Below are 25,858 nucleotides of genomic sequence, written 5' to 3' on the forward strand. Positions count from 1 at the left end.
TCGATGTGCTCTATTCACTACAGTAAAAGGAGACGACACATTTATGAAGGACTGCTGATCTTCTTTCTCTCCTTCCTTAAAGTATGGCTAGGGTTTTATAATATGGAAAAAATTACACAGTGGAACTAATGACATGGAACTACAAGTTACCCAAACAACTTTTCATCATTTGTCTTAATTATCCTTATTCTTAGACTAAGGATAAGCAGTCATATTACTGCTTTATTTATTGATACATTATTTGCAAGGATTATTATAATGTTAAAGGACAAGAGGCAGGCCAAGCCATACCAAATAGTTATTAGTTTACTGAATTTCTTGGAAAAACAAAACAAATACTGGATTTTAATTTGCCACAATCAGAGAAATTATTATTATTATTTATTTCTATTATTTGTCAGCCATGGAGCTTGAACTCAGGGTCTGGGCACTGTCCCTGAGTCTCTTTGTCCTTGAGGCTAGCTCTACCACTTGAGCCACAGCACCACTTCTGGTTTTCGAGTGGTTAATTGAAGCAAGAATTTCATAAGGACATTTCTGCCAGGGCTGGCTTCAAACCCTGATCCTCAGATCTCAGCTTCCTAATTAGCTAGGATTACAGGTGTGAGCCACCAGTGCTCAGTGAGAAATTATTTTTAAATGGATTTTTTTTGTTATAGAAGCAGCATAGCTCATTTTAGAAAATAGAGAAAAGGGGAAAAACTTCTTACACAATAAATATTGGCCTATTTTATTCTTTTTTAACGATTTTTTTTCCCTTTTTATATATACTTTTTTTTTTTTTTTTTTTTTTTTGTCGGTCGTGAGGCTTGAACTCTGGGCCTGGGCGCTGTCCCTCAGCTCTTCAGCTTAAGGCAAGCGCTCTACCACTTGAGCTACAGCGCCACTTCTGGTTTTCTGGTGGTTTATTGGAGATAGGAGTCTCACAGTCTCTCCTGCCCGGGCTGGCTTTGAACCTCGAACCTCAGATCTCAGCCTCTTGAGTAGCTAGGATTACAGGCGTAAGCCACCAGCGCCGGGCAAGTCTGTCAGACTCTTATCTCCAATAAAATACTCAGAAAAAGCTGGAAGTGGTGCTGTGGTTCAAGTGGTAGGGTGCTAGCCTTGAGCACAAAGAGGCTCAGGGATAGCACCCAGGCCCTGAGTTCAAGCCCCAGGACCAGAAAAAAAAATTGTAGTTGGTAAACCACAATTTTGTGATTGTGGCAATCCCTAGTGAAAACCAGTCATTGTCCAATGTATTTAGATGAATATAGACACAAATATACATATTTATGATCTAGGAACACCGTAGTAATAAGGAGGAGATAGTGAGGATAACACTAATACATATTACTAGGTATTTGGCTGTATAGGGAAGGAAAGAATGGGAGCTAAGCTTGATAGGAGAGGGTACTGAGGAAGTGGAGTGGAGTAAGTAGAAAAGATCTAGTTAACATTGTGTTGGTAGGAATGAGGTGGAAAAATAAAGAAAATTCAGTAGATAAGCACATTCACAAACAACGTCCAAAACATGAAAAAACTTACACAAACAAAACCAAATTATTTTAGGGTGCTCTAGCTACCAGGTAATGAAGGATAAGGGATGGTTTGAACAAGAGAGCAGTTCTGCTTTAGATAAAAAGAAAGTGTAAATGGACAAGAGCTATTAAAAGAAAATAAGCTTTAAATTAAATATTGAAAGGCAAGGCAAAGCAGAACTAAAGTAAATGGGGCCAGGTGCCATTGGCTCACTCCTGTAATCCTAGCTATTCAGGAGGCTGAGATCTGAGGATGGTGGTTTGAAGCCAGCCTGGGCAAGAAAGTTTGTGAGACTCTTGTCTCCAGTTAACCACCAAAAAACAAGAAATGGAGCTGTAGCTGAAATGGTATAGAGCCCTAGCCTTGAGTGAAAAAGCTCAGGGATAGTACCCTACAGGACCACAGAACACACACACACACACACACACACACACACACACACACACACACACACACACACACACACACACACACACACACACACACACACACACACACACACACACACACACACACACACACACACACACACACACAGAGTAGTAGTATTAAAGCCAGTTGCAGGTGGCTCCCACCTGAAATCTGGTACTGGCTCAAAAGTCTACAAGATTCTTATCTCCAGTTAACCACCCCCAAAATATCCAGGAGCGGAGATTCAGCTCAAGTGGTAGAGCACCAGCCTTGAGTGAGAAACCTAAGAAGAATGGTGAGCTTAAGCCCCAGTAGTGACACAAAAACAAACCAGAAAAGCATATTAGTACAGGTACATTCCTGACATGGTCACTTTTGAGCATTTTTGCTTTTAGGCTTAAATTAGTTCACTTGCTGGATTTGTGTTTATTAAGTGAGTTGATTTATTTAAAATACAAGAATATCAGCTACAACCATCAGTTTTAAGGATTTCTGATATTGAACATGGCTTTGTGGAAATTAACTGAAAATTCAAATTAATTTAGCAAATGTGAAAAATTCTAAACATCGGGCTGGGAAGGTGGCTCAGTGGTAGAGCACTTGCCTTGCATGCCTGAGGCCCTGGGTTTGATTCCTCAGCACCACATAGCAAAAAGAAAAAAGCCGGAAGTGGCGCTGTGGCTCAAGAACTAGAGCACTAGCCTTGAGCTGAAGAGTTGAGGGATAGTGCCCAGGCCCAGAGTTCAGGCCCCACGACCGGACCCAAACAAAAAAAATTCTAAACATGAGATTAAATGTCTTAATCCCAGAATGCAATTCTAAATGGTCAAGTGAGTTGCTGATGCATAGCCATTTCAAATCATATCTTAAAAATTTTCAGGTAATCTTTTCATCAGGGAAAAACCTTGGCCCATCAGTTTAACAATTCCAGAAACTCTGGTGCTTGTCCAAACTGCTTATTCTACTGTTACCATTTCTTCTTGCCCAGAAATACAAACTATACTGCCTGAATTCTTTGCAAAGCTGACTTGGACTTCAGAAGAAAGCAGCTGGTCTCAGGACAAATCAGGGGTAACACCTTTCCAGATAATTTTTGAGGCAAGTTTTGTTGTGGATTTATAAATTACTGATACTTTAGTTCTTGTTTTTATGTAAATCTAATGATAGGAAATCAAAGCCTAGATCTAGATCTACAACAGTTCTAAGTTGAAGTAATATAAAGGGCCTTATAAAGATGACAGAGAAGCTTCTAAAATGCTGATGTCTGTGTCCTATTCTAAGAGATGTCATATAATAGATTCGGGAGTTGTATTAGTCTGCTGGAGAAGCTGTACAATATACCACAGACCAGATAATTTAGACAACAGAGATTTATTTTCTTTTAGTACTGTAGGCTAAGAAGTCAATGATTAAGATTCTGTCAGGGCCAGGCATGATGGCTTTAGCCTGTAGTCCCATCATTTGGGATGCTAAGGTAGGTGTATCCTTCAAGCCCAGGCATGTAAAACCAACTTGGGCAACATAAGGAGACCCTGTCTTAAAAATTATAAAAAGGGGGCTGGGAAGGTGGCTCAGTGGTAGAGTGCTTGCCTTGCATGCATAAGGCCCTGGGTTTGATTCCTCAGCACTACATAAGCAAAAAGAAAAAAAGTTGGAAGTGGCGCTGTGGCTCAAGTGGTAGAGCGCTAGCCTTGAGCTGAAGAGCTGAGGGACAGCACCCAGGCTCAGAGTTCAGGCCCCACGACCAGATCCCCTAAAAAAACCCAAAAACAAGCAAAAAAATTATAAAAAGGGGTGCTATCCGACATGCTTTCTGTTCCTGGCTTTCAGACAGCTATCTTGTCATGGTATATCCCGACATGCCTTGTCTCAGTGGATATATAAAGAGAGATCTCTATGTGAAAAACACTCTGATACCTTAATTCCAAATCACATAGGTGATTTGGAATTAATTTCTAAACACATGGGTGTTTAGGGTTTCCATACATGGATTTTGAGGGACATAGTTCAATCAGTAGCTTTGGAGTATTTAAAAGTCTTTATTCTTTATGTGCAGCTAAGTCTGAGAACCACTAAAGTAAACCACTTGACACAATAAAAGTTGATTATTTTTTCAGCATAGATCCTATTTGGGTGGATTTTTGTTTGATTTCCTGATTGTTTTATTTTTTTGTAGTCTAGGTTTACAAGATTGGCAGTGAGTTCTCCATTCTCTTTAGCTACTTTCTGGTCCCCTGTCTTTCCTTCCTTGGTATTAGTGGGGATGTAAACAATTGGAATGTTTAAAAGAAAAAAAACTGAATTGAAATGAGTTAACCACTGTCCCAGAAAGCACTTGGGTATACTTTATCCATGCTCCTTCTGAAAGAAATGGTTAAAATAATCAGAACAACAAGTAGCCCCTGGCTGTGCCTTATCTTCTTTAGGAGAATGGGAGGTAAACAGTCTGGAGCAATTAGTGGTTAGTCGGCTCTGAAACTACTAATGTCAAGAAGCCATTAAAAATGTGTTTTTAGTGAACCAAGGAAATCAATTCTAGGAAATGAGATGGTGTCTTTTAGCCAGTTTGAGCAAGCCATGATAATTCATATACCTCACATTTACAAATAATAAGCCTCCAGACAAGTCTGTGAACTGGACAAGGTAGGAATCATAATCTCATTCTACAGATAATAAAATTGAGATTCAGAGAATCTGACTGACTTCTCAGTGTCATCTGAAAGTTAATTGGCAGAAGTAGAACTTGAGCCAGTTTGGCACCTATTGTTCGATATAATTTCAGTATTTATTCTGAAACCTGTGTGTGTTCAAGTCAGTTCAAGGGAAAGATAGGAAGATTCATGGATAAACAAACATAATACAGTGTGCTGTAAGTCACAACACAAGTAAGTATTGAGTGACATCAAAGTATAAAGGAAGGGCGTCTGACATAATGGGAAAGGTTCAAGGTCTAGAGATCTTAATGAAACTGAAAAATGGATTTGAAGATGAGGAAGTTATTGTGTAAATGATAAAATTTTCCATTTTTTTTACCTTATTTCAAAAGTAATATTTCCCTAAAAAAAAAGCCTCCAAGTGTGGCCAAAGCAGATATTCAGAACACAAATAATTTAAACTATCAAGAAAAAAGTTTGTTAGCAGTTGAGATGCGGTTCAGGTAATAATGTTTGCCTAGCAAGTGCCAGACCCTGGGTTCACACTCTAGTACTGCCAAAAGAAAAACAAAAACCCACTTTGGTATACATCCTCTTTTATTACTGTTAGCCCAGAAACCTCCTCCCTCATAAACTTAACATGCTCTTTCCCTAGGCAACACTAGGCCCGTGTAGTAAAGGCAGCAAATGATTAGCCCCTACCCTCTTTCCCTGAGAGATCACCCGTTTGGGATAGCTATGACCATGTAAGGCAGCGTGATCCCCCAAATCCCGGAGGTTATAAAAGGTCACCTGAGACAACAGCAGGCACTTCTCATTTCCCCTCACCAGTGAGAAGGGGTCTTGCTGATCCTTTTACTGGCAATAAACCTTTACATCTGCTTGATTTTCTGGCAGAGTCTAATTTACTCTAACAATTACAGTGGAACATTTCAATTTAAGGTTTTCAGAATGGACTAGTTCCAAACTATGGTCATAGAAATTGTTAGCTGAAAACAAATGGAAGTCAAGTAGTTGTCATTGAAGAGGTCAGGAAACTATGAGACTAAGTTGTTACTTGGGCTGATCATCTACTTGGTAAGCAAGCCTGCCTGCTTGCCTGCTTGCCTGCTTGCTCTCTTGCCTGCTTGCTCTCTTGCCTGCTTGCTCGCTTGCCCGCTTGCTCGCTTCCTTCCTTCCTTCCTTCCTTCCTTCCTTCCTTCCTTCCTTCCTTCCTTCCTTCCTTTCTTCTTTCCTCCTTTCCTTCCTTCCTTTCTTTCTTTCCTCCTTAGGCAAGCCTTCCTTCCTGCCTTTCCTCCCTCCTCTCCCATGTAGTGAAATAGGCCTCAAATTTCAGCTACTTAGAAGGTAGAGGCAGGAAGATCATCAGTTCAAGGCCAACTTAGGCAAAGGTAGTCAGATGCTATCTCAAAAAAATGAAATTTAAAGCCTGATGCCAGTGGCTCACATGTGTAATCCTAGCTACTCAGGAGCTTGAGATCTGAAAATTACAGTTCAAAACCAGTCTGGGTAGAAAAGTCCCCATGAAACTTATCTCCAATTAAGCTCTCAAAAACTCAAAGTAGCGGTGTGATTCAAAGTGGTAGAGTGCTAGCCTTGAGCAAAAGAGCTCATGGACAGCACCCACGCCCTGAGTATCAAGCCCTATGGCCACAAAAATAAATAAATAAATAAATAAATAAAAACACAAAGAGGGAAAAAAGAAAATAAATAACCACTCTCCCTTCTCTTTCCTTTCATGCTGGCAATCAAACCCATGGCCTTGTGTTTGCTAGATTGGCACTCTAGCTCTAAGAAATTACTCTAGTTCCTTTAGTCATCTACTTGTATATAAACATCAGACTTGTAGTAGAGGGAAACTGATCTTGGTTTGTGACCTGGAGTTAGTGTTGTAAATGAGAAGTGGAAGAATAGTGTAATCATCAAAGCATCTCTTCTGTTACCTCTCATTGTCTCTAATATATATATATTTTTTTGGTCCGGTCATGGGGCCTGAACTCTGGGCCTGGATGCTGTCCCTCAGCTCTCCAGCTCAAGGCTAGTGCTCTACCACTTGAGCCACAGCACTACTTCGGTTTTTTTCTTTTTTGCTTATGTGGTGCTGAGGAATTGAACCCAGGGCCTCATGCATGCAAGGCAAGCCCTCTACCACTGAGCCACCTTCCTAGCCCCTCTAATATTATGTAACTATTCAAACAATAGTGGCCAGTTCAAGGTATTGTACCCAGGATCTTGCACATGCTAGGCAAATGTTCCATTACTTGAGCCATGCCTCTCCCAGCCCTTTTTGCTTTTTGGTCTGAGACCAGGACTTGACTTGGTACCTGATGCTCTTGCTTATTGGCTAGTGTTCCACCAATTGAGCCATGCCTCGAACCTCAAGGGTTGGTTATTTCTTTTCTTTTTTTCCCTTTTTATTTTTAAATTTTATTTTTGAGACAGTATCTGACTACATTTTCCTGGGTTGCCCTTGAACTGGTGATCTTGCTGCCTCTGCCTCCTAAGTAGCTGGAATTTCAGGCATGTTTCACTACACCTGGCCTTTAAAAGATATATGCATAGCCGGGTGCTGGTGGCTCATGCCTGTAATCCTAGCTACTCAGGAGGCTGAGATCTGAGGATCGAGGTTCAAAGCCAGCCCGGGCAGGAGAGACCGTGAGACTCCAATAAACCACCAGAAAACCGGAAGTGGCACTGTAGGTCAAGTGGTAGAGCGCTCGCCTTGAGCTGAAGAGCTGAGGGACAGCGCCCAGGCCCAGAGTTCAAGCCCCACGACCGACCAAAAAAAAAAAAAAGATATATGCATATATGTATATATACACACTTGCATGTATACATGCACATACATGCTTGTACCTGTACCAGGATTTGAACTCAGGGCCTCAGGCTCTCATTTAGCTTTTTTGCTCATTGTTGGCACTCTGCCACTTGAACCACACTTCCAGTCAGGATTTTTGCTGGTAATTAGAGATAGAGTCTTATAGACTTTTCTATCCTGGCTGGCTTTGAACCTCAACTATCATGTTTCAGCCTCCTGTGTAATTAGCATTTACGCGTTTGAGCCACCACTGCCTAGCTGAAAGATACTTGAATAAAGAGAGAGAGAGAGGAAAAAGGAGAGATAGCAGAAAAAAATATATATACACCAATTAGCAGAAGGTCAAGCAGCAAGATTCATAGCAAAATTATTTTAATGGAGACATCTATAAAAAATAGCTATAGTAAATGATTTACTTACTTGCGTATGTAAGGAAATCAGTTTGAGTTGAAACCCCTTTGTCCAAGTCTTGAGAATGATTTTTTTTTTTCAGTCCTGGGGCTTGAACTCAGGATCTGGGCATTGTTCCTGAGCTTCTTTTGCTCAAGGCTAGCACTCTACCACTTGAGCCACAGAACCATTTCCAACTTTTTCTGTTTATGTGGTACTGAGGAATTGAACCCAGGGCTTCATGTATTCTAGACAAGCACTCTAGCACTGAGCCACATTCCCAGCACCAAGAATGATTTTTTAAAAAACCTTTTTTTTTTTTGTCAGTCATGAGGCTTAAACTCTGGGCCTGGGTGCTGTCCCTCAGCTCTTCAGCTCAAGGCTAGTGGTCTACCACTTGAGCCACAGCGCTACTTCCGGCTTTTTTCTTTTTGCTTATGTGGTGCTGAGGAATCGAACCCAGGGCCTCATGCATGCAAGGCAAGCGCTCTACCACTGAGCCACCTTCCCAGCCCTGGTTTTTTGTCTATGTTCAGTGTTTGAGTCTTATATCTAAGGATTCATTAGTCTATGTAACATGTTCCACCAAAAAAAAATCTGATTTTACAAGCTCTTCTTAACAATCTTATCCAGTCTTAAGTGATAAAATAAATGTAGATATTCATATACACAAGCATCCATATGAATAAACCTCTCTGTCTGTCTGTTTGTTTACCTATCTATTAATCTCTAGGAGGGAGAAGAGAAAGGGAAAGATTGAAACTCTCCTCTGGCATAGGGTCCATGACTGCATCAGTTCATGTTTGTAAATAAACTTCTAGCATCTACTCACACTTATTTTTTTAGGATGAAGGTAAAACCACACAATTAAAGGATGACTTCTGTTGTCTAGGTTTGCTAGCATCAATTTTCTCCCTATAAAAACAGGTTAGTAAGTCAACTGCTTCTGTAGGTGTGCCAGGCTGAGGTATTGGGTTTCTATCACAGAACTAAAAAGTACTCTACTCTCCCTCTCTCTTCTTTGAGTAAAAGGGACTTTTGCTTTGTATTACCTGTTCTCTGCTAATCTGACAGGTTATATGATCCTAGGTCTGAGGTGCCAATCTTTTTTTATGTTCCTTTAGATATCTAAATTGTGGGGCTGGGAAGGTGGCTCAGTGGTAGAGCGCTTGCCTTGCATGCCTGAGGCCCTGGGTTCGATTCCTCAGCACCACATAAGCAAGAAGAAAAAAAAGCCGGAAGTGGCACTGTGGCTCAAGTGGTAGAGCACTAGCCTTGAGCTGAAGAGCTGAGGGACAGCGCCCAGGCCGAGTTCAGGCCCCACGACCGGACCCCCCCCCCCAAAAAAAAGATACCTAAATTGTAAAACTTTATACATTGGCATATGAATGATTTGGCTTTCTCTCCTAAAAAACTATGAATCTTCTAGTTTACAGATTGTCTAGATATACATAACAAACTACATTAGTATTTTATGAGTGAATAAATGCATATATTGAGTAGTCATACACAAGCATCACCAGTCTCCATAAAGAATGATTGCTGGGCATGGTAGTACATACTTGTTATCCCAGCTACTTTGATAGAAGTAAGAGGATCTTGAGTTTGAGTCCAGCAAGACTCTTATCTTTTTTCTTTTCTCCCTTCCCCCCAGCCCCGACTGGAAGATTTTGAGTTTTATAGCAAACTGTATTGTATAGATCCGGGGGCCCAGCCTGGCTTGGTCTCTCACCTGCCCCTCGCTGGGCAAGGCTCTATTTTAAGTGGCAGAACACTTGCCTAGCATGTGCATAGCCCTAGATTTAATCCCCAGTACCAACAAGAAAAAAAAAAAGATAGACTATATATATTGGTCTGCTCTCCAATTAGCTAGTGATAGGAACAGAGATGAATGTTCTTGGAGGGGCAGCACACATGGTGGAATGTTAACTTTGAAGTTAGATATGGGTTTGATTCCCAGTGCTGGCACTTAACTAGCTGTATGAGATGGGACAAATTGACTAGCTCTGTGTGTGTTACGCAGGTGACACAGGTGTTCAGTAAATGAAATTTGTTATTGTTATTAGTATAGCCCCTCTTTCAGAGCTGCTCAATGAACCTATTTTGTTGCTTTACTGTTAGGTATAATTAGACCTCTTGATGATATACCCTGTAATCACCAAGGTTACAGAGATTTGAAACTATTCCAAGAAGTTGTTTGGAAAGTGTCAAGTACAGAAAATGCCTTTAGAATACCAGAGCTCTTTTCTACTGTTTAAACATTTTATACTAAAAAAAAAAAAATTGAAGAAGGAGCTGAGTGCTGATGGTGAATACCTGTAATTCTAGCTATTTCTGAAGCTAAGAATGGGAGGATCATGGTTCCAGGCAGACTGGACAGAAAACTCCATGAGCCTCCATTTCAACAGAGGGAAGATAAATGTGCGCCTGTCATCTCAGCTATAGCAGGAAATATAAAGTAGGAGGATCTTGGTTTAGGCACACACTCAGGCAGGAAGCAAGAAAGTATGACACACTCATCAAGATATATTGTACCACAGATTGATGTGTTAAATTGAAACCCCTTTGTACAGCTCTTTGAAGATAACAAAAAAATAAGTGATAGCTGTTTCAATTCCCCTTTTGTATACTTTTCTCATTCTCAAAGATGTTTCTCCTTGGATATCTTTTTTTTTTGGTGCCAGTACTGAGGCTTGAACTCAAGGCCTGGGTGCTATACCTTGGCTTTTTTACTCAAGGCTGGTGCTCTACCACTTGAGCCACAGCTTCTTGGTGATTAACTGGAATGAGTCTCACACATTTTTCTGCTTGCCTGGCTTCAAACTGTGATCCTCAGATTTCAGCCTCGTGAGTAATTAGGATTCCCCAACTTCCTTAGAGGTCTTTCAAAGCATTTTAAAGAATAGGTACTTTTATAGGAACGAATACCTGTTTGATTCATTTGTGATTTGGGTTTGCATACATCTGGTAGGTGTTTTTGCTGTGTTGTTACAGGTGGTTGAAAAGTCCAGAACTTTGATGACAGATTGTCTAGTTATAAAGCACTTTTTACGTAAAATCATTATGGTACACCACCAGGTAAGTTGCTCTTTCTCTTTCTCTTTTCCTCTTTTTTTTTTTTTTGATAGTCTATAGTTTAGCCTGACATAATTTAAGTTTAGCATTTGAAGATTAAATAATATCACTTAAGTTGCTCTTTTGTATATCAATGCTTCTCTTGTGAGCAGGTGCCTCACACCTGTAATCATAGCTACTCAGGAAGCTGAGATCTGAGGATCACAGTTCATATCCAGCCCGAGCAGGATAGTCCGTGAGACTCTTATCTCCAATTAGCTACCAGAAAACCAGAAGTGGCACTGTGGCTCAAGTGGTAGAGCGCTTACCTTGAGCTGAAGAGCTGAGGGACAGAGCCCAGGCCCAGAGTTTAATTACCATGACCAAATACATAAGTTAATTAATAAATTAAAAATATGCTTTTCCTCCAGATTCATCCATATTGTTGTAAACAATAGATTTTTAAGGCTGTACAGTATCCTATTGTGTATAAATTTAATTTTCTTCATCCATTCTTGAGCCAGGCACAGAAAGATAAATACTCATGATCTCACCTATGTGTGAATCTAAAAAGGTTGAACTTAAAGAAGTAGAGAATTAAATGGTTTCCAGAACTGTTGGATGATGGGGAAAGAAGGAATAGAGTCATAGGGTAGAATTAATTGAGAAAGGAATAGTATGTTGGAGATCTATTGCTGTTCTGCAACAACCTAATCCTAGTGTATGAGAGTGGGCTCCAAGGTGTTAGAAAATGGAGAAGCTGACAGATCGAAGACTATACAGAGTGCAATTTATGGGGGATTTGCCAGTTAAAATAATACTAATTTAAAAGTAAAGAGTATCTTTTTCTTCAGGGGGTAGATATGTAATCTATGGCTTAGGTAAAATCTTACACTTCACTAATTGTTTTGCAGATCAGGTTTAATTTCATTGTAAAGGTAAACGGGGTTGTCTCCACAGAGATCTTTGGGTAAGTCTGTAAACCCATGACTTCAGATGAAGCTGTGGCTCTGCAGTGTTTCTCGGGCATGATTTCCTATTTCCAGTTGTCTCACAGTTTGACTTTTTGTTTTGTTTTGTTTTTGTCAGTCGCAGGACTTGAATTCTGGGTATAGGCACTGTCCCTGAGCCCTTCAGCTCAAGGCTAGTGCTCTACCACTTAAGCCACAGTGCCATTTCTAGTTGGTGGTTAATTGGAGATAATAGTCTCACGGACTTTCCTGCCCAGGCTGGCTTTGAACCATAATCCTCAGATCTCAGCCTCTGAGTAGCTAGGATTACAGGTGTGAGCCACCAGTGCTCGGCTTCAGTTTGACTTCTTGACTCAAAGTCACTGTAAAACTAATCTTATGGGGGCTGGGAAGGTGGCTCAGTGGTAGAGTGCTTGCCTTGCATGCCTGAGGCCCTGGGTTCGATTCCTCAGCACCACATAAGCAAAAAAAGAAAAAAAAGCTGGAAGTGGCACTGTGGCTCAAGTGGTAGAGTGCTAGCCTTGAGCTGAAGAGCTGAGGGACAGCGCCCAGGCCCAGAGTTCAGGCTCCACGACCGGATCCAAAAACAAAAAACAAAACTAATCTTATGAAATCCTCACATTTTCAAATTCTTTTAATGAGTGGATTTATCTAAACCTTTTCATGTCTTTCACTTTTATTAGAACTGGTAAACTTCAAAATAATGCCATTTTCCTTTTAGTTATTGGGTTACTGATTCATGGTAAGCTCCTTGGTGGTAGAAATCATAGGCCAAGTTTTGTATCAAGCAGACCTTGATGGGAGAGATGGCTTAGCTTTCTTTTGTTTTGCAGGCTGGAGAATGAACCAATTTTGAACCTGTGGAAAGGAATTGCTCTTGTCGTAAACAGTCAGCATTATGTGAGGTGAAAGCAAAAGCATTGCTGTCCTTTTGATGTTGTGTTCTCCTGTTAAGAGTATGGGTAGCAGTTAGAATTGGTTTCCCTTGAATTTCTTTTCTTTTTTGAAACAGTCTCATTATGTTGTCTAGGCTAGTGTCAAAGTCTTGGCCTCAAGCTATATTCCTGCTTCAGCTTTCCAAGAAACAGGGGCTGTAATAGCTGGGGCTACAGATATGCTGTATCATGCCCAATTTTTTTTTTGTCATTTCTTTCTTTTGGGGGAAGATTATTGTAACTTAGGGCCTCACACTTGCCGGGAAGCCATTCTACCACTTGCAATACATACCTCCAGATCTTTTTGCTTACTTGATTTGGGAATAGGTTTCCTGTTTTTTGTATGGGGCTGAGCTCAGACTATGATCCTCCTGATTTCTGCCTTCTGCAGTAGTTAGACTTACAGACATGTTCCACCACACTCAGCCCTACCTTTACCATTTCTAAGAGATTTAAGCCTCTCTAAAAGAAAAGTAGAAGTAAAGCTTTTACATCATTTCTGTTGAAAATTTATTACTTCTGGTTCCCTGAATATTGTAATTGACCTGAGGATGTCCCTAATCTTTTTTTTTCCAGGCTTTATGTTCTTCAATGAATAAAATGAAACAAACTCCAAAAATTCTAATTCTATTTAAACATGAGAGGACTTGACTTTGTGGATAGGGAGATATTATGATTATAAAGGAATTTGTTGTATATTGTCTTTCACGTATCAGCCTTCTGCATTGGTTTGAAACTTATCCCTTTCCTCACTTCCACTTCCTTAATATTCTAAAAACAATATTCTAAGTCCATGGAGGAAATGATAAGTTATCTAAACAGATGGAGTTCCTGCCTTCTTTTTCCATCTAGCTACTATATCCAACTTCACTTTTGCATCCAGGAAAGGTGTACTGTATCCTAAAGTCCAACTAATTGTTTCTTTATCTTTTTTCCCTGAGACCAAGACTAGAACTCAGGATCTGATGCTTTGGCTCACTGGCTGGCACTCTACTATCTGAGCTATGTCTCCAACTCCTCTTGGTTTCCTTGAAGTGTTGGGTATTGAGCTGAGGGCTTGGGCATGCTAAACAAATGCTCTATCACATCCCTCAGCCCACTCTTTTTACTCTTGAGACTACCTCTTCCCTTGGCAAAGTTCTTTATTCATTAGTAAATGGTAACAAAATCCTAACCCACATCTTTCTTTCAAAATCCTGTAGTATGGACATAGTACTATATGCCTATAATCCTAGCACTCAGGAGGCTTAGGCAGGAGGATTTAGAGCTCAAGGTCAACCAAGTTATCTAGGGAAAATTCTGTTCAAAACAAAATATTTGGAAGTGGCTCTGTGGCTCAATGTGGTAAAATGCTAGCTTTGAGCAAAAGAGCTCAGGATAGCACCCAGGCGGAGTTCAAGCCCCAGGACAGACCAACACACACACACACACACACACACACACACACACACACACACACACACACACACACACACACACACACACACATACACACACACACACACACACACACACACACACACACACACACCAACAAAAAAAACAAAATCATGTAGTGTAATCCAGTCTTTACAGGTAAACAGCTCACTACCACAGCTTTACTGACAAGAATTTAAGCCTATGAATCAATGTTTGTTAGCATGTTTCCTTGGGTAATCTATTTAGTTTTTTTTTTTCTTTCCTTCCTTCCTTGTTGGTCATGGGGCTTGAACTCTGGGCCTGGGCACTGTCCCTCAGCTCTTCAGCTCGAGACTAGCGTTCTACCACTTGAGCCATAGTGCCACTTCCTGATTTTTCTGATTATGTGGTGCTGAGGAATAGAACCCAGGGCCTCATGAATGCAAGACAAGAACTCTACCACTGAGCCATCTTTCCACCCCCTCTAGATTCTTTCTTGGAGGGAATGTTTCTTTTTAGTGCTCTCATCAAACAATAACCTCAGAGCCATGTAAAAGAAGGCAAGTGAGAGCAGAGTTTTAAGGACCAGGGGGCCAGTTAGGTCATTTGTGACTCATAACTCCCATTGCAGAATGCTGATCTTTGAATGATCTTAGAAACTTCTGAACCTTAAAGTAGTTTAGTAGAGGAAAATCACTTTTAGGAATGAGAAAACACCATTAGAGATAGCAAAAGCTAGAGCTATGAAATACCAGTTTTCTTCTCTGTCCATTGCTGTGATTCTCTAAGTGAAATACAAGTTAGTTAAGCCAGAGAAACAGCTATAGTGGCTTATATGGTTATGTATATGTTTGAATAGTTACAAGAAAAACAACACTCTTATTAAGTAATTTCTTAAGAGGGGAAAATGTTAAATTGTCTTGTCTTTTTTTTAACAGAAGACAAAAATGTGGAACAACTGAACCCCACTGCAGCAGAATCCACCCTGTGCTAGGACATCCAGTGACACTGTTCATCCCTGATGGGGTGGTTGGTGTGGACATGGGAGAACTGATACTGACTCCAGCTGCTGCTCTGTGCCCCAGTCCAAAGGTCTTTTCCAGTCAGTTGAACAGGATTTCTTCAGTTTCCATATCCTTCTGATGACAAGTTTCATCCAGTTTAGGAAAGCTTTACATATGAATTCTTTTTTCTTTTTTTTTTTTTGTTGGTCATGGGGCTTGAACTCTGGGCCTGGGTGCTGTCCTTCAGCTCTTCAGCTCAAGGCGAGCGCTCTACCACTTGAGCTACAGCGCCACTTCTGGTTTTCTGGTGGTTTATTGGAGATAGGAGTCTCACAGTCTCTCCTGCCCGGGCTGGCTTTGAACCGCGATCCTCAGATCTCAGCCTCCTGAGTAGCTAGGATTACAGGCGTGAGCCACCAGCGCCCAGCTTACATATGAATTCTTTATCTAGAAGAATGTATTAATTTGTATGAATGTACATAGTCCAATGTGAAAGCTAAATTTCATAAAATTCATACATTTATGAGGGAGCTAAAATTATATAAAATGTGATACATATCTCACATGTTGTTCATATAAATCAGTATGGCCAAAAGAATGGAATGGATCGTGCAAGGAGAGATGTACCTGGGAGGCATTGGCAAAATTGAAGGCCAGTCTGAAATATATAGCATGATTTTGTTCTTGTTAGTCGTGGGGCCTGAACTTGGCCTGGGTGCTATCCCTCAGCTCTTTAGCTCAAGGCTAGTGCTCTACCATTTGAGCCTCAGTGCCACTTCTGGGTTTTTCTGCTTTTGTGGTGCTGGAGAATTGAACCCAGGGCTTCAGGCATGCAAGGCAAGCACTCTACCACTGAGCCACTTTCCCGCCTGACTTTTTTTTTAAAGTAGTTGAAGATGAATATAGTGAGGGCCATACTTAAGGGTACAGTCTTTGTTCTCTGTATAACAAGAAGCCACTGGCTGCTTTAGCAGGAATATCTTGCACTATTATACAGATGGATAAGAGAGAAAAGTTAGTAATTACTATGTAAAAAGTAAATGAGCCAATCATCAGTGGCTCACACCTGTAAACTTAACTACTCAGGAGGTTGAGTTCTGAGGGTCAGAGTTTGAAGCCAGCCATGGCAAGAAATTCCTTAAAACTCTATCTTCATGCGGCTACCAAAAAAGGCTGGAAGGTGGAGCACTAGCCTTGAGCAAAAAGGCTCAGGGACAGTGCCCAGACTCTGAGTTAAAGACCCAGGACTGGAACACATACACATGCAAAAGTAAGTGAACTGGGATAAAAACTAGAAAAGTGCCTGAATTAAAGGTGAGGTAGGGGAAGGTGGCTCAGTGGTAGAGTGCTTGCCTTGCATGCCTGAGGCCCTGGGTTCGATTCGTCAGCACCGCATAAGCAGAAAAAGCCAGAAGTGGCTCTGTGGCTCAAGCAGCAGAGTGCTAGGCTTGAGCTAAAGAGCGCAGGGACAGTGCCCAGGCCCAGAGTTCAAGCCCCACAACTGACAAAAAAAAAGTGAGGTAGGAGCCAGTCATTGGAGGCTCACGCTTGTAATCCTAGTTACTCAGGAGGCTAAGATCCGAGGATCAAGGTTCAAAGCCAGCCCAGGCAGAAAAGACTGTGAGACTCTTCTTTTTTTTTGGGGGGGGGGGTCCGGTCATGGGGCCTGAACTCAGGGCCTGGGCGCTGTCCCTCAGCTCTTCAGCTCAAGGCTACCACTCTACCACGTGAGCCACAGCGCCACTTCCGGCTTTTTTCTTTTTGCTTATGTGGTACTGAGGAACCGAACCCAGGGCCTCATGCATGCAAGGCAAGCACTCTACCACTGAGCCACTGTAGAGCCACCTTCCCAGCCCCTGACTGTGAGACTCTTATCTCCAAAAACCACCTGAAAACTGGAAGTGGTGTGTGCTGTGGCTCAAGAGGTAGAGTGCTAGCCTTGAGCTGAAGAGCTGAGGGATAGCACCCAGGCCCAGAGTTCAAGCCCCATGATCGACCAAAAAAAAAAAAAAAAAAAAGGAGTGGATTCTAATGGTGTAAGTCCTTTGAACAATTAATTGACAGTTTAACAAAATGAATACCAGAATGCTGAAATATATCTTTCATTTTTTGTGTATAGGTACTGGTACTGGGGCTTGAGCTCTGAGCCTCTCTCTCTGGGTTCATATCTGACACTGCCATTTAAGCCATGCCTCAACTTCCGGCTTTTTGATGATTAATTAGAAATAAGAGTCTCATGGATTTGTCTGCCTGAGCTGACTTCAAACCTTAATCCTTAGATCTCAGCCTCCTGAGTGGCTAGGCTTATAGTCATGAATCACTGGTGCCTGGCATGAGTCACTGTTTATTTTATACAAGTGAATACACGGTCATAAGAAGCTAAAATTTTGGCAGTTTTCTTTAGCAACAATACATATTCCTATATGGACCTTCAGGTCTGCCTCTGATATTGCCAAATCGAGAGCAGCTAAGCATCGCTGTCTTCAAAGACACCTCTTACTTCATTGACTGGAAGAAATACCAGTTATACATGGTGCCCAGTGTGGATCTCAATTTGGACACAGGTATATTGCTCTTTTTTTTTTTTTTGGTAAGAGATGAAGAAACCTGATGAGTATTATTAAAATGAAGGACTTATAACCACAGGTGCAAGTTTAAATAGGTAGGACCCAGTGATCTTATGGCTTGGTTGGAGCTTGGGATTAGGGATCCGTCCAAGCTCAAGAGGCCACTGAAATTAGATAAATGTACAATACAAGAAAAACCCAGGGGCTAGGAAGGTGGCTCAGTGGTAGAGTGCTTGCCTTGCATGCATAAAGCCCTGGGTTCAATTCCCAGCACCACATAAGCAAAAAGTTTTTTCTGCCGGAAGTGGTGCAGTGGCTCAAGTGGTAGAGTGCTAGCCTTGAGCTGAAGAGCTGAGGGACAGTGCCCAGGCCCAGAGTTCAGGCTCCACAACTGCCCCTCCCCCCCCCCCCCACAAAAAAAGGAAAAAACCCAATCAGAGCCTACCGGTTTGGGCTTTGCAGCTTTATGTATGCTTCTCCCCTGAACAACTGAGGAAGAAAAATGCTTCTAAATGAGATGAGGAAGCATACATAAAATTACTTGGAAAAGATGAAATCATATAAATGCCACATAAAATTCATGTAGGGCCTAACAACATCTTTTTAAAAGTCAGATGGCTACTGATGGAACTCAGATAAAACTGGGAGCTAGGACTATGCAACTATGGCTAGTATCTACAAAGCTTACAGTTCTGAGCATGACTGTTGATAGCTAAATCCAGAGGAATTTGGGCCCAGTCATTTGGGACTAAGGAAGATGAGCAGAAGGGAATAGGTGTTCTAGGATTGTGACTGGTATGTGAGGGTTGAAACTTTCTGGGATACAGCAGTATCTCTAGAGAATGACAGAATTTTCACCTAGGAAGTCAGCCTCCAGAGACCAGTTCTTTTTTTTGGGGGGGGGGGATCCGGTCATGGAGCCTGAACTCGGGGCCTGGTCGCTGTCCCTCAGCTCTTCAGCTCAAGGCTAGTACTCTAGCACTTGAGCCACAGCTTTTTTTTTTTTTTTCTGCTTATGTGGTGCTGGGAATTGAACCCAGGACCTCATGCATGCAAGGCAAGCACTCTACCACTGAGCCACCTTCTCAGCCCCTCCAAAGACCAGTTCTTTTTTCTTGAGTATATAGTTATTCCAAAGGATGGGAGGAGAGGAGGTAGCCTCAGATAGTGTCTCTGCATGTAAGTAGTTTTGCAAGGAAACAGTATTTGATCTTAATGCCATGCCATTGAAATCTTGAATAGAAGAATGACCCAAGTGAGTTTCTAGGGGTCTTTGTATCTGTTTTGTTCATTTTTATATTCAAGACTATTGGTTTCCTTTATTTTTTCTCCCAATTTACAATGTCTACACTTGCTGAATTGACTTTGGAAGTAAATAATGTAGAACATGTTTCCTCATCTTCCTTCTTCATTTCTCTATGGGACAGAACAAGGATCAACATAGAGGAATCCGATACTTCGCTGTATGGACAGCTTCTAAAGGACCAGTCTGATAGAAAGTCACCATAACTGTTATTTAAAAATATATATCATACAATTTTGGAACTAAGAGCACATCTGGAGTCAGTCTGGCAAAGTCTGTATCTCAGTTTTACGACTTATTCATATTGGGCAAATTATTTAGCCTGTGTATACCTCTTTTCTTATCTGTAAAAAGGCAATAAAGATAGGTGTACCCAGGAATGTGGTGAAATCTAAACAGTAAAATAGTAGAATTTGCAAATAATTTAATGGGATACCTGACATATTGTACAAGTTGCTTTTTTTTTTTTTTTTGGTCGTGGGGTTTGAACTCTGGGCCTGGGCACTGTCCCTGAGCTCTTCAGCTCAAGGCAAGTACTACTCCACTTGAGCCAACAGTGCCACTTCCAAGTTGCTTGTTATTATAAGTTAGCTGTTCACATCATTACTCCACTTAAATTTGATTTTTGCCTAATTCTAGTTCTGCCTGATTTCAAAAATTGTGCAGGAAATAAATATATGTAGTATTTTTGGTTTATTTTATTATCATTTTTTATGTTCTTCATGTGTGTTACTATTATTTGTTTCCGTCATGTGGATAGAGAAGCAAATTCAGGAGTAGAACAGGATGTTTTGATTTATTTGTTTGTTCATGTCAGTTGTGGGGCTTGAACCCTGGATCTGGGCACTGTCCCTGAGCTCTTTTGCTCATCAAGGCTAGCACTCTACCACTTTGAGCCACAGCCCCACTTCTGGTTTTCTGGTGGTTAATTGGAGGTAAGAGTTTCACAGACTTTCCTGCCTGGGCTGGCTTTGAACCACAATCCTTAGATCTCAGCCTCCTGAGTAGGTGTCAGTCATCAGCACCAAAATTATTTTTGTTTTCTTAAGACAATGCATCATTGTATATCCTAGGTTGGTCTCTAGTTCTCAGTACTTTTGCTACACGACTCCCCAGTACTGGGGCTACAAGTGTATTACCATACCCAGCTGAATGTTTCAGTTTAGATTATGGATTTCCTATGCTGAGATCCCTCTGCTCAGAAAATATGTTCTATAGTCACCATACCTTAGAAATTTGTGTTACCTCTTGTTCTCTAGATTTGGTACTTCCAGATGTGAGTTATCGGGTTGAGTCCAGTGTGGGGAATCAGTCTCAGAAGGCAGACCCTCAGGGACCAACTCTTCTGCTTTTCCTCTTTGTGGATTTCTACAGTGGATTAACAGTCCAGCAAAAGGAAATCTGGGGTAGGTATGAGTGGGGCATCTGTTCGGGTATGCCACATACTAAAAGAACAAGGAAAGGGCAATGTGTTTATGTCAAGAAAGGTTTTCCAGTGAAATACCTTACTTAAAAATTAGGCAAATTGTATGCCATATGGAATAGATCTGTATGTTGATGCTTTACTTAAATGATAGCATTCCCAGAACCCAGTGGACATTCCCAGAGTGCTTCCCAGGGAGTATATGTATTACCTTAGATCAGTGACTTTCAACCTTAGTTGCACAGTAAATTACCTAGGGAACTTTTTTTTTTTTTTTTTTTGGGTCCGGTCGTGGGGCCTGAACTCTGGGCCTGGGCGCTGTCCCTCAGCTCTTCAGCTCAAGGCTAGCGCTCTACCACTTGAGCCACAGCGCCACTTCCGGCTTTTTTCTTTTTGCTTATGTGGTGCTGAGGAATCGAACCCAGGGCCTAATGCATGCAAGGCAAGCGCTCTACCACTGAGCCACCTTCCCAGCCCCCTAGGGAACTTTTTTAAAATGCCCAAACCTACCTGGGCACCAGTGGCTCATGCCTATAATTCTAGCTACTTGGGAGACTAAGAATGAGAGAATTAGGTTTTGAGGCCAGTCCAGGAAGGAAAGTCTACAAGACTCCCTCTCAATGAAGGGAAGCTGCAACTATAGGAAGCCTAAAGTAGTCAGATTGGGGTCCAGGCACACACCTGGGCAGGAAGTGAGACTCTATGTTAAAAATGGCCAGCAGAAAAAGGGAGGGAGAGAATGATGGAAGGGATGGCATTGATCAAGAAGCATTGAACTTCTAACCTGACTTAGGGAATTATAACCTCTTTGTACAACTACTTAATAATAAAATAAAAATTCTCAAAAATATCAGCAGAAAACAGGGCTAGAAACATGGCTCAGTGGTAGAGCACTTGCCTACCAAGTTCTAGCTTTTCAGCTCAAGGCTAGCGCTCTATCTCTTGAGCCACAGCTTCAATTCCAGTTTTCTAGTGTTTTATTGGAGATAAGAGTCTCATGGATTTTCTTGCCTGGGTTGGCTGTGAACTGTGATCTTCATATCTCAGCCTCCTGAATAGCTAGGATTACAGGCATGAACCACTGGTACCCAGCTATAAGTTTTTAAACCCCAGTACCACACCCACACAAGGCCCAAACCTGATTTCCCTGGACTGAAATGGGGTTTGGGTCTCTGTAGGTTTTTTTGTTGTTGTTATTGTTGGGTTTTGTGTGTGTGTGTGGTGTGTTGAGAGTTAAAACCCAGGGCCTTGTGCATTGCTAAGCATGAACTCTGCTATTGAGCTATAACCTCTTGCAGTATGTAAAGATTTTGAGATGATTCTAATGTGCAGCTAGGCTTGAGAACTTTTCATTACCCTGCCACCCTTATAGGTGGGATCAAGAAAAGTAGCCTGAGCTGGGGGCTGGTGGGCAGGAAAGTCTGTGAGACTCTTATCTCCAATAAACCACTAGAAAACTGGAATTGGCGCTGTGGCTCAAGCTCACCTTGAGTTGAAGAGCTGAGGGATAGTGCCCAAGCCCAGAGTTCAAGCCCCACCACCAACCAAAACAAAAAACAAACAAAAAAAGTATGGCTGCCAGGCACCGATGGCTCACGCCTGTAATCTTAGCTACTCAGGAGGCTGAGATCTGAGGATCACGGTTCAAAGCCAGCCTGGGCAAGGAAAATCCGTGAGACTCTTATCTCCAATAAATCATTAGAAAACCGAAGTGGTGCTGTGGCTCAAGTGGTAGAGCTCTTGCCTTGAGCTGAAGAGCTGAGGGACAGTGCCCAAGTCCAGAGTTCAAGCCCCACAACCGACCAAAAAAAAAAAAAAGTATGGCTTTTCCATATACATATGTATACACATACATACATACATACAGACTAAAGTATGGTATACAAAGGAGTGGATTCTAAAGCCAGGCGCCCGTGGCTCACGCCTGTAAAAAAAAAAAAAAAAGAAAAAAGAAAAAGAAAAGTAGCCTGATCTTGTCTAGGAACACAAGTAGCAAGGCTTTGGCATTTATCTATCACACATGTTAACTTGTTATCAGAAAGGTTCTGTTAGAAGCAAAGCAACAGTTTGTGGCTTGTGAATCATATCATCAAAATGATCTAGATCCTTTGAAAACATGCAACTACCTGGGCTGTTATTTGCTATAATGTAAAAATCTAATGTGGCTCAATAATTTGCATTTTCAACAAGATTCTCAGATAATTCTCAAATATAGTAAGGTTTGGAAGTAAGAGTTATGTCATCCATCTTAGTGTAATAAATCATGTGATGCAAGTTTAATAAGACTTTAATGAAGTGTTTATCAAGATACCCCTCAAATTAGAGGACAGTTATAAGTAGAGCTTATTGTGTTTGAGGAAGGGTTGAAAAAGTCTCCCTTTTAGTATTCCTTTTATGTGAGCCAGTGTTCTTTCCACAGGGCTTGCCCTCCAAGTATTCTACTGTTTTTTCCATGTGGCACTGTCTACTCTGCATCATGGGAGCAACAAGACCACTTTACCCCAGATCAGAAACACTGTTGCTGGCCAATAATCTGTATATTTGATCCTGGCTAAAAGGCTGAAAAGTGATCAGGCCAGTTACTTGTTATTATCAGCTATGAGATTCTCCCTGCTTTCTGGAGAGAGAGTATCTTTTTCCCATTATATACACCCTTGGAAGAGAAGCGGTGCTCTTCTAAGAGGCTCAGGATTGAAATTGTTTTTGAGAAGATGGTATTCTTTGGTGCTTCTGTTCCACTGGTTAAGAGCTGGGAAATGGGAATGAAATCTAGACTATTGAAATCTAACAAAGTGGGCTCTCATGAGGATTCCTGGATTTGTTGTCTGATCTGTACACACAGAGAATTTCAGGAAAGAACTGAGAAGACTGATTTAATTTTAACTCCAATATCAGCTTCCTCAGTGATATTCAGAAAGCAAGTCACGGAAATCATCTGAGGCTTTCTTTTTATGTCTTTAACATGAGATTGTTAAGTTTGGTGATATCAGAGGCCCTTCCAGCACTAAAGATCCCCTTGAGGCTTAAGATCTGCTATTCTCTGACATTTTTTTTTAGCTTCTGCCAGAGGATTATGGTAAGATAATATAAGCCTGATGTGTTTTGAGTTCTATTGAACATACCTTAAGAACCCAGAAATGTCATTCTTGTAGTATTATGATAACGTTTACATCAGTGTTCAATGTAATTCTGAAAGCCTGCAGCATCTCAGTATTTGTATTCAGTTTGGGATTAAAAAGAAATCTATCACTGAATAGTAAACCTAGCAAGTTTCTTTTAAAATCTTACATATCTGGTAGTTTACAACTAGCCTCTGAAGAAGATAAACAGTGAAGGAAAGTAGATGGAGATTATTTTACTTGTCTCCTTTCATCTTTTCTTAGGTCCTTGAAAGCTTTCTCCTGTGTCCCTTTCTTTAGCAAACAGATTGTGCAAAATTACAGTCTGATTCCACTTGTCTTTAAAAAAATATTTAATTGGCCTTCTTCCCACCTTGTCATGGTAACTCTTCTATGATTAACTCATTACCAGTTTGCTACAATGTCAAAAGCAGTTTTAGGAATGAACCTTGACTTTTTAATTAAATGTTTGTTCTTAAAAGGGATCTGATTTCTTGAGGCTTTTCTAGGGCCAAACTGTAGAAAATAGTAACCCATATGCTATATCATCATAGCAACAGCAGTTATTTGAATATATATTCAAAATAATTCATTTACATTATCTCAATTTATTTATTCAACATATCTGAGAGAGCAAGTAGGATATAGCCATTTTCTGTCTTAAAGAGAGACGACAGGTGACATGACCTTGTCACTGGTTGGTTGTTGAACTGACTTTAAGTCTATGTTCTCCTACATCTAATTCCAGATTTTTATTTTTGGTCAGTTGTGGGCCTGGGCACTGTCCCTGAGCTCTTCAATTCAAGCCACAGAGCCACTTCCAGTTTTCTGTTGGTGAATTGGAGATAAAGAGTTTCATGGATTTTCTTGCCCGGGCTGGCTTTAAACCACGATCCTCAGATCTTAGCCTTGTGAGTAGCTAGGATTACAGGTATATACCACCAGCACCCAGCATTCCAGACTTCTTTTAAATCCACATATAACCAACTTTTTCTACCAGAAATCCTCATGGTACTTTGTTGGGAAATGTGCTCTTTGTAGGCCTGTTTTCCTTCCTTCTTCCTTCTTTTCTTTCTTTTGTTCATTCTTGTTATGTTCCTGTCCTGGGGTTTGAACTCAGAGCTTGGTTGTTGTCCTTTAGTTTCTCTACCACTTAAGCCACAGCTCCACTTCTGGCTTTGACTTTCCTGCCCAAGCTGGCTTCAAACTGTGATCCTCAGATCTCAGCCTTCTGAATATCTAGGATTACAGGTGTAAGCCTTGAACTAATATTTCTAATCAAGTCCTAAGAAAAGCCAGCCAACCTCAGATTGCTTCATCATGGCTTCTCCCCCCCCCCTTTTTTTATGCTAGTCCTAGGGCTAGAACTCAGAGCCTGGGCATTATTTTTGAGCTCTTTTCTTTTTTACTCAAGGCTAGCGCTCTACCACTTGAACCACAGCTCCACTTCCAGCTTTTTTAGTGGTTAACTGGAGATAAGAGTTTCACAGACTTTCCTGCCCAGACTAGCTTTGAACTACAATCCTCAGATCTCAGCCTTCTTGTGTATTTTTTTTTTTGGGGGGGGGTCCTGTAGAGGGCCTGAACTCTAGGCCTGGGCACTGTCCCTCAGCTCTTCAGCTCAAGGATAATGCTCTACCACTTGAGCCACAGTGCCACTTCCGGCTTTTTTTTTTCAGCTTATGTGGTGCTGAGGAATCGAACCCAGGGCCTCATGCATGCAAGGCAAGCGCTCTACCACTGAGCCACCTTCCCAGCCCAGATCTCAGCCTTCTTAACAGCTAGGATTATATATAGATGTGAATATCAGCATCTGGTTTAGCCTTTTTTTTTGCCGGTCATGGGGCCTGAACTCTGGGTCTTGGCGCTGTCCCTCAGCTCTTCAGCTCAAGGCTAGCGCTCTACCACTGGAGCCACAGCACTACTTCCAGCTTTTTCTGTTTATGTGGTGCTGAGGAATCGAACCCAGGGCCTCATGCTTGCAAGGCAAGCACTCTACCACTGAGCCGCCTTCCCAGCCCTTTAGCCTTTTTTTTAACCACAGCACATCTGAAAGAAATAACATACTACTGATAATAATGGCCCACCTCAACAGTGATTCCCAGCTAGAATGGAGGGGATTAGATATGTTGTCCAGGCGGCTTCCCTTCTCTCCGCCTCTCCTTTAGGGGTTCACTCTTATCATTGTTGATAGCATGAATTATGCAGGATCCCTCATTTATTTTCTCAAAAAGTATAATTCTTCATTTTAATTTTCCTGAGCTTTTTCTCATTGGCAATTGGGAAATGA

At 41.3% G+C, this 25,858-nt stretch overlaps 1 protein-coding gene and 1 non-coding gene across 2 annotated transcripts in view; one reads left to right on the forward strand and one right to left on the reverse strand.

The window, feature by feature from the left end:
* The window catches only part of LOC138824196 (type 2 DNA topoisomerase 6 subunit B-like), a 57,068-nt gene that overhangs the window by 17,000 nt on the left and 14,210 nt on the right, over window positions 1–25,858 (forward strand). Inside the window, exons 4-10 of the mRNA XM_070017852.1 lie at window positions 2,921–3,030; window positions 10,789–10,872; window positions 11,763–11,818; window positions 12,653–12,724; window positions 15,091–15,283; window positions 17,570–17,720; window positions 20,286–20,432. Coding sequence (XP_069873953.1) covers window positions 2,921–3,030; window positions 10,789–10,872; window positions 11,763–11,818; window positions 12,653–12,724; window positions 15,091–15,283; window positions 17,570–17,720; window positions 20,286–20,432 — 813 coding nt within the window. The remainder of the gene's footprint in view (window positions 1–2,920; window positions 3,031–10,788; window positions 10,873–11,762; window positions 11,819–12,652; window positions 12,725–15,090; window positions 15,284–17,569; window positions 17,721–20,285; window positions 20,433–25,858) is intronic.
* Trnaa-ugc (transfer RNA alanine (anticodon UGC)) lies at window positions 18,742–18,805 on the reverse strand. The gene has a single exon. It is a non-coding gene; the product is annotated as a tRNA-Ala (tRNA).

This window comes from Dipodomys merriami, unplaced genomic scaffold (assembly GCF_024711535.1).
Source record: "Dipodomys merriami isolate MVZ:Mamm:240054 unplaced genomic scaffold, mDipMer1.0.p SCAF_128, whole genome shotgun sequence".
Classification (NCBI taxonomy): domain Eukaryota; kingdom Metazoa; phylum Chordata; class Mammalia; order Rodentia; family Heteromyidae; genus Dipodomys; species Dipodomys merriami.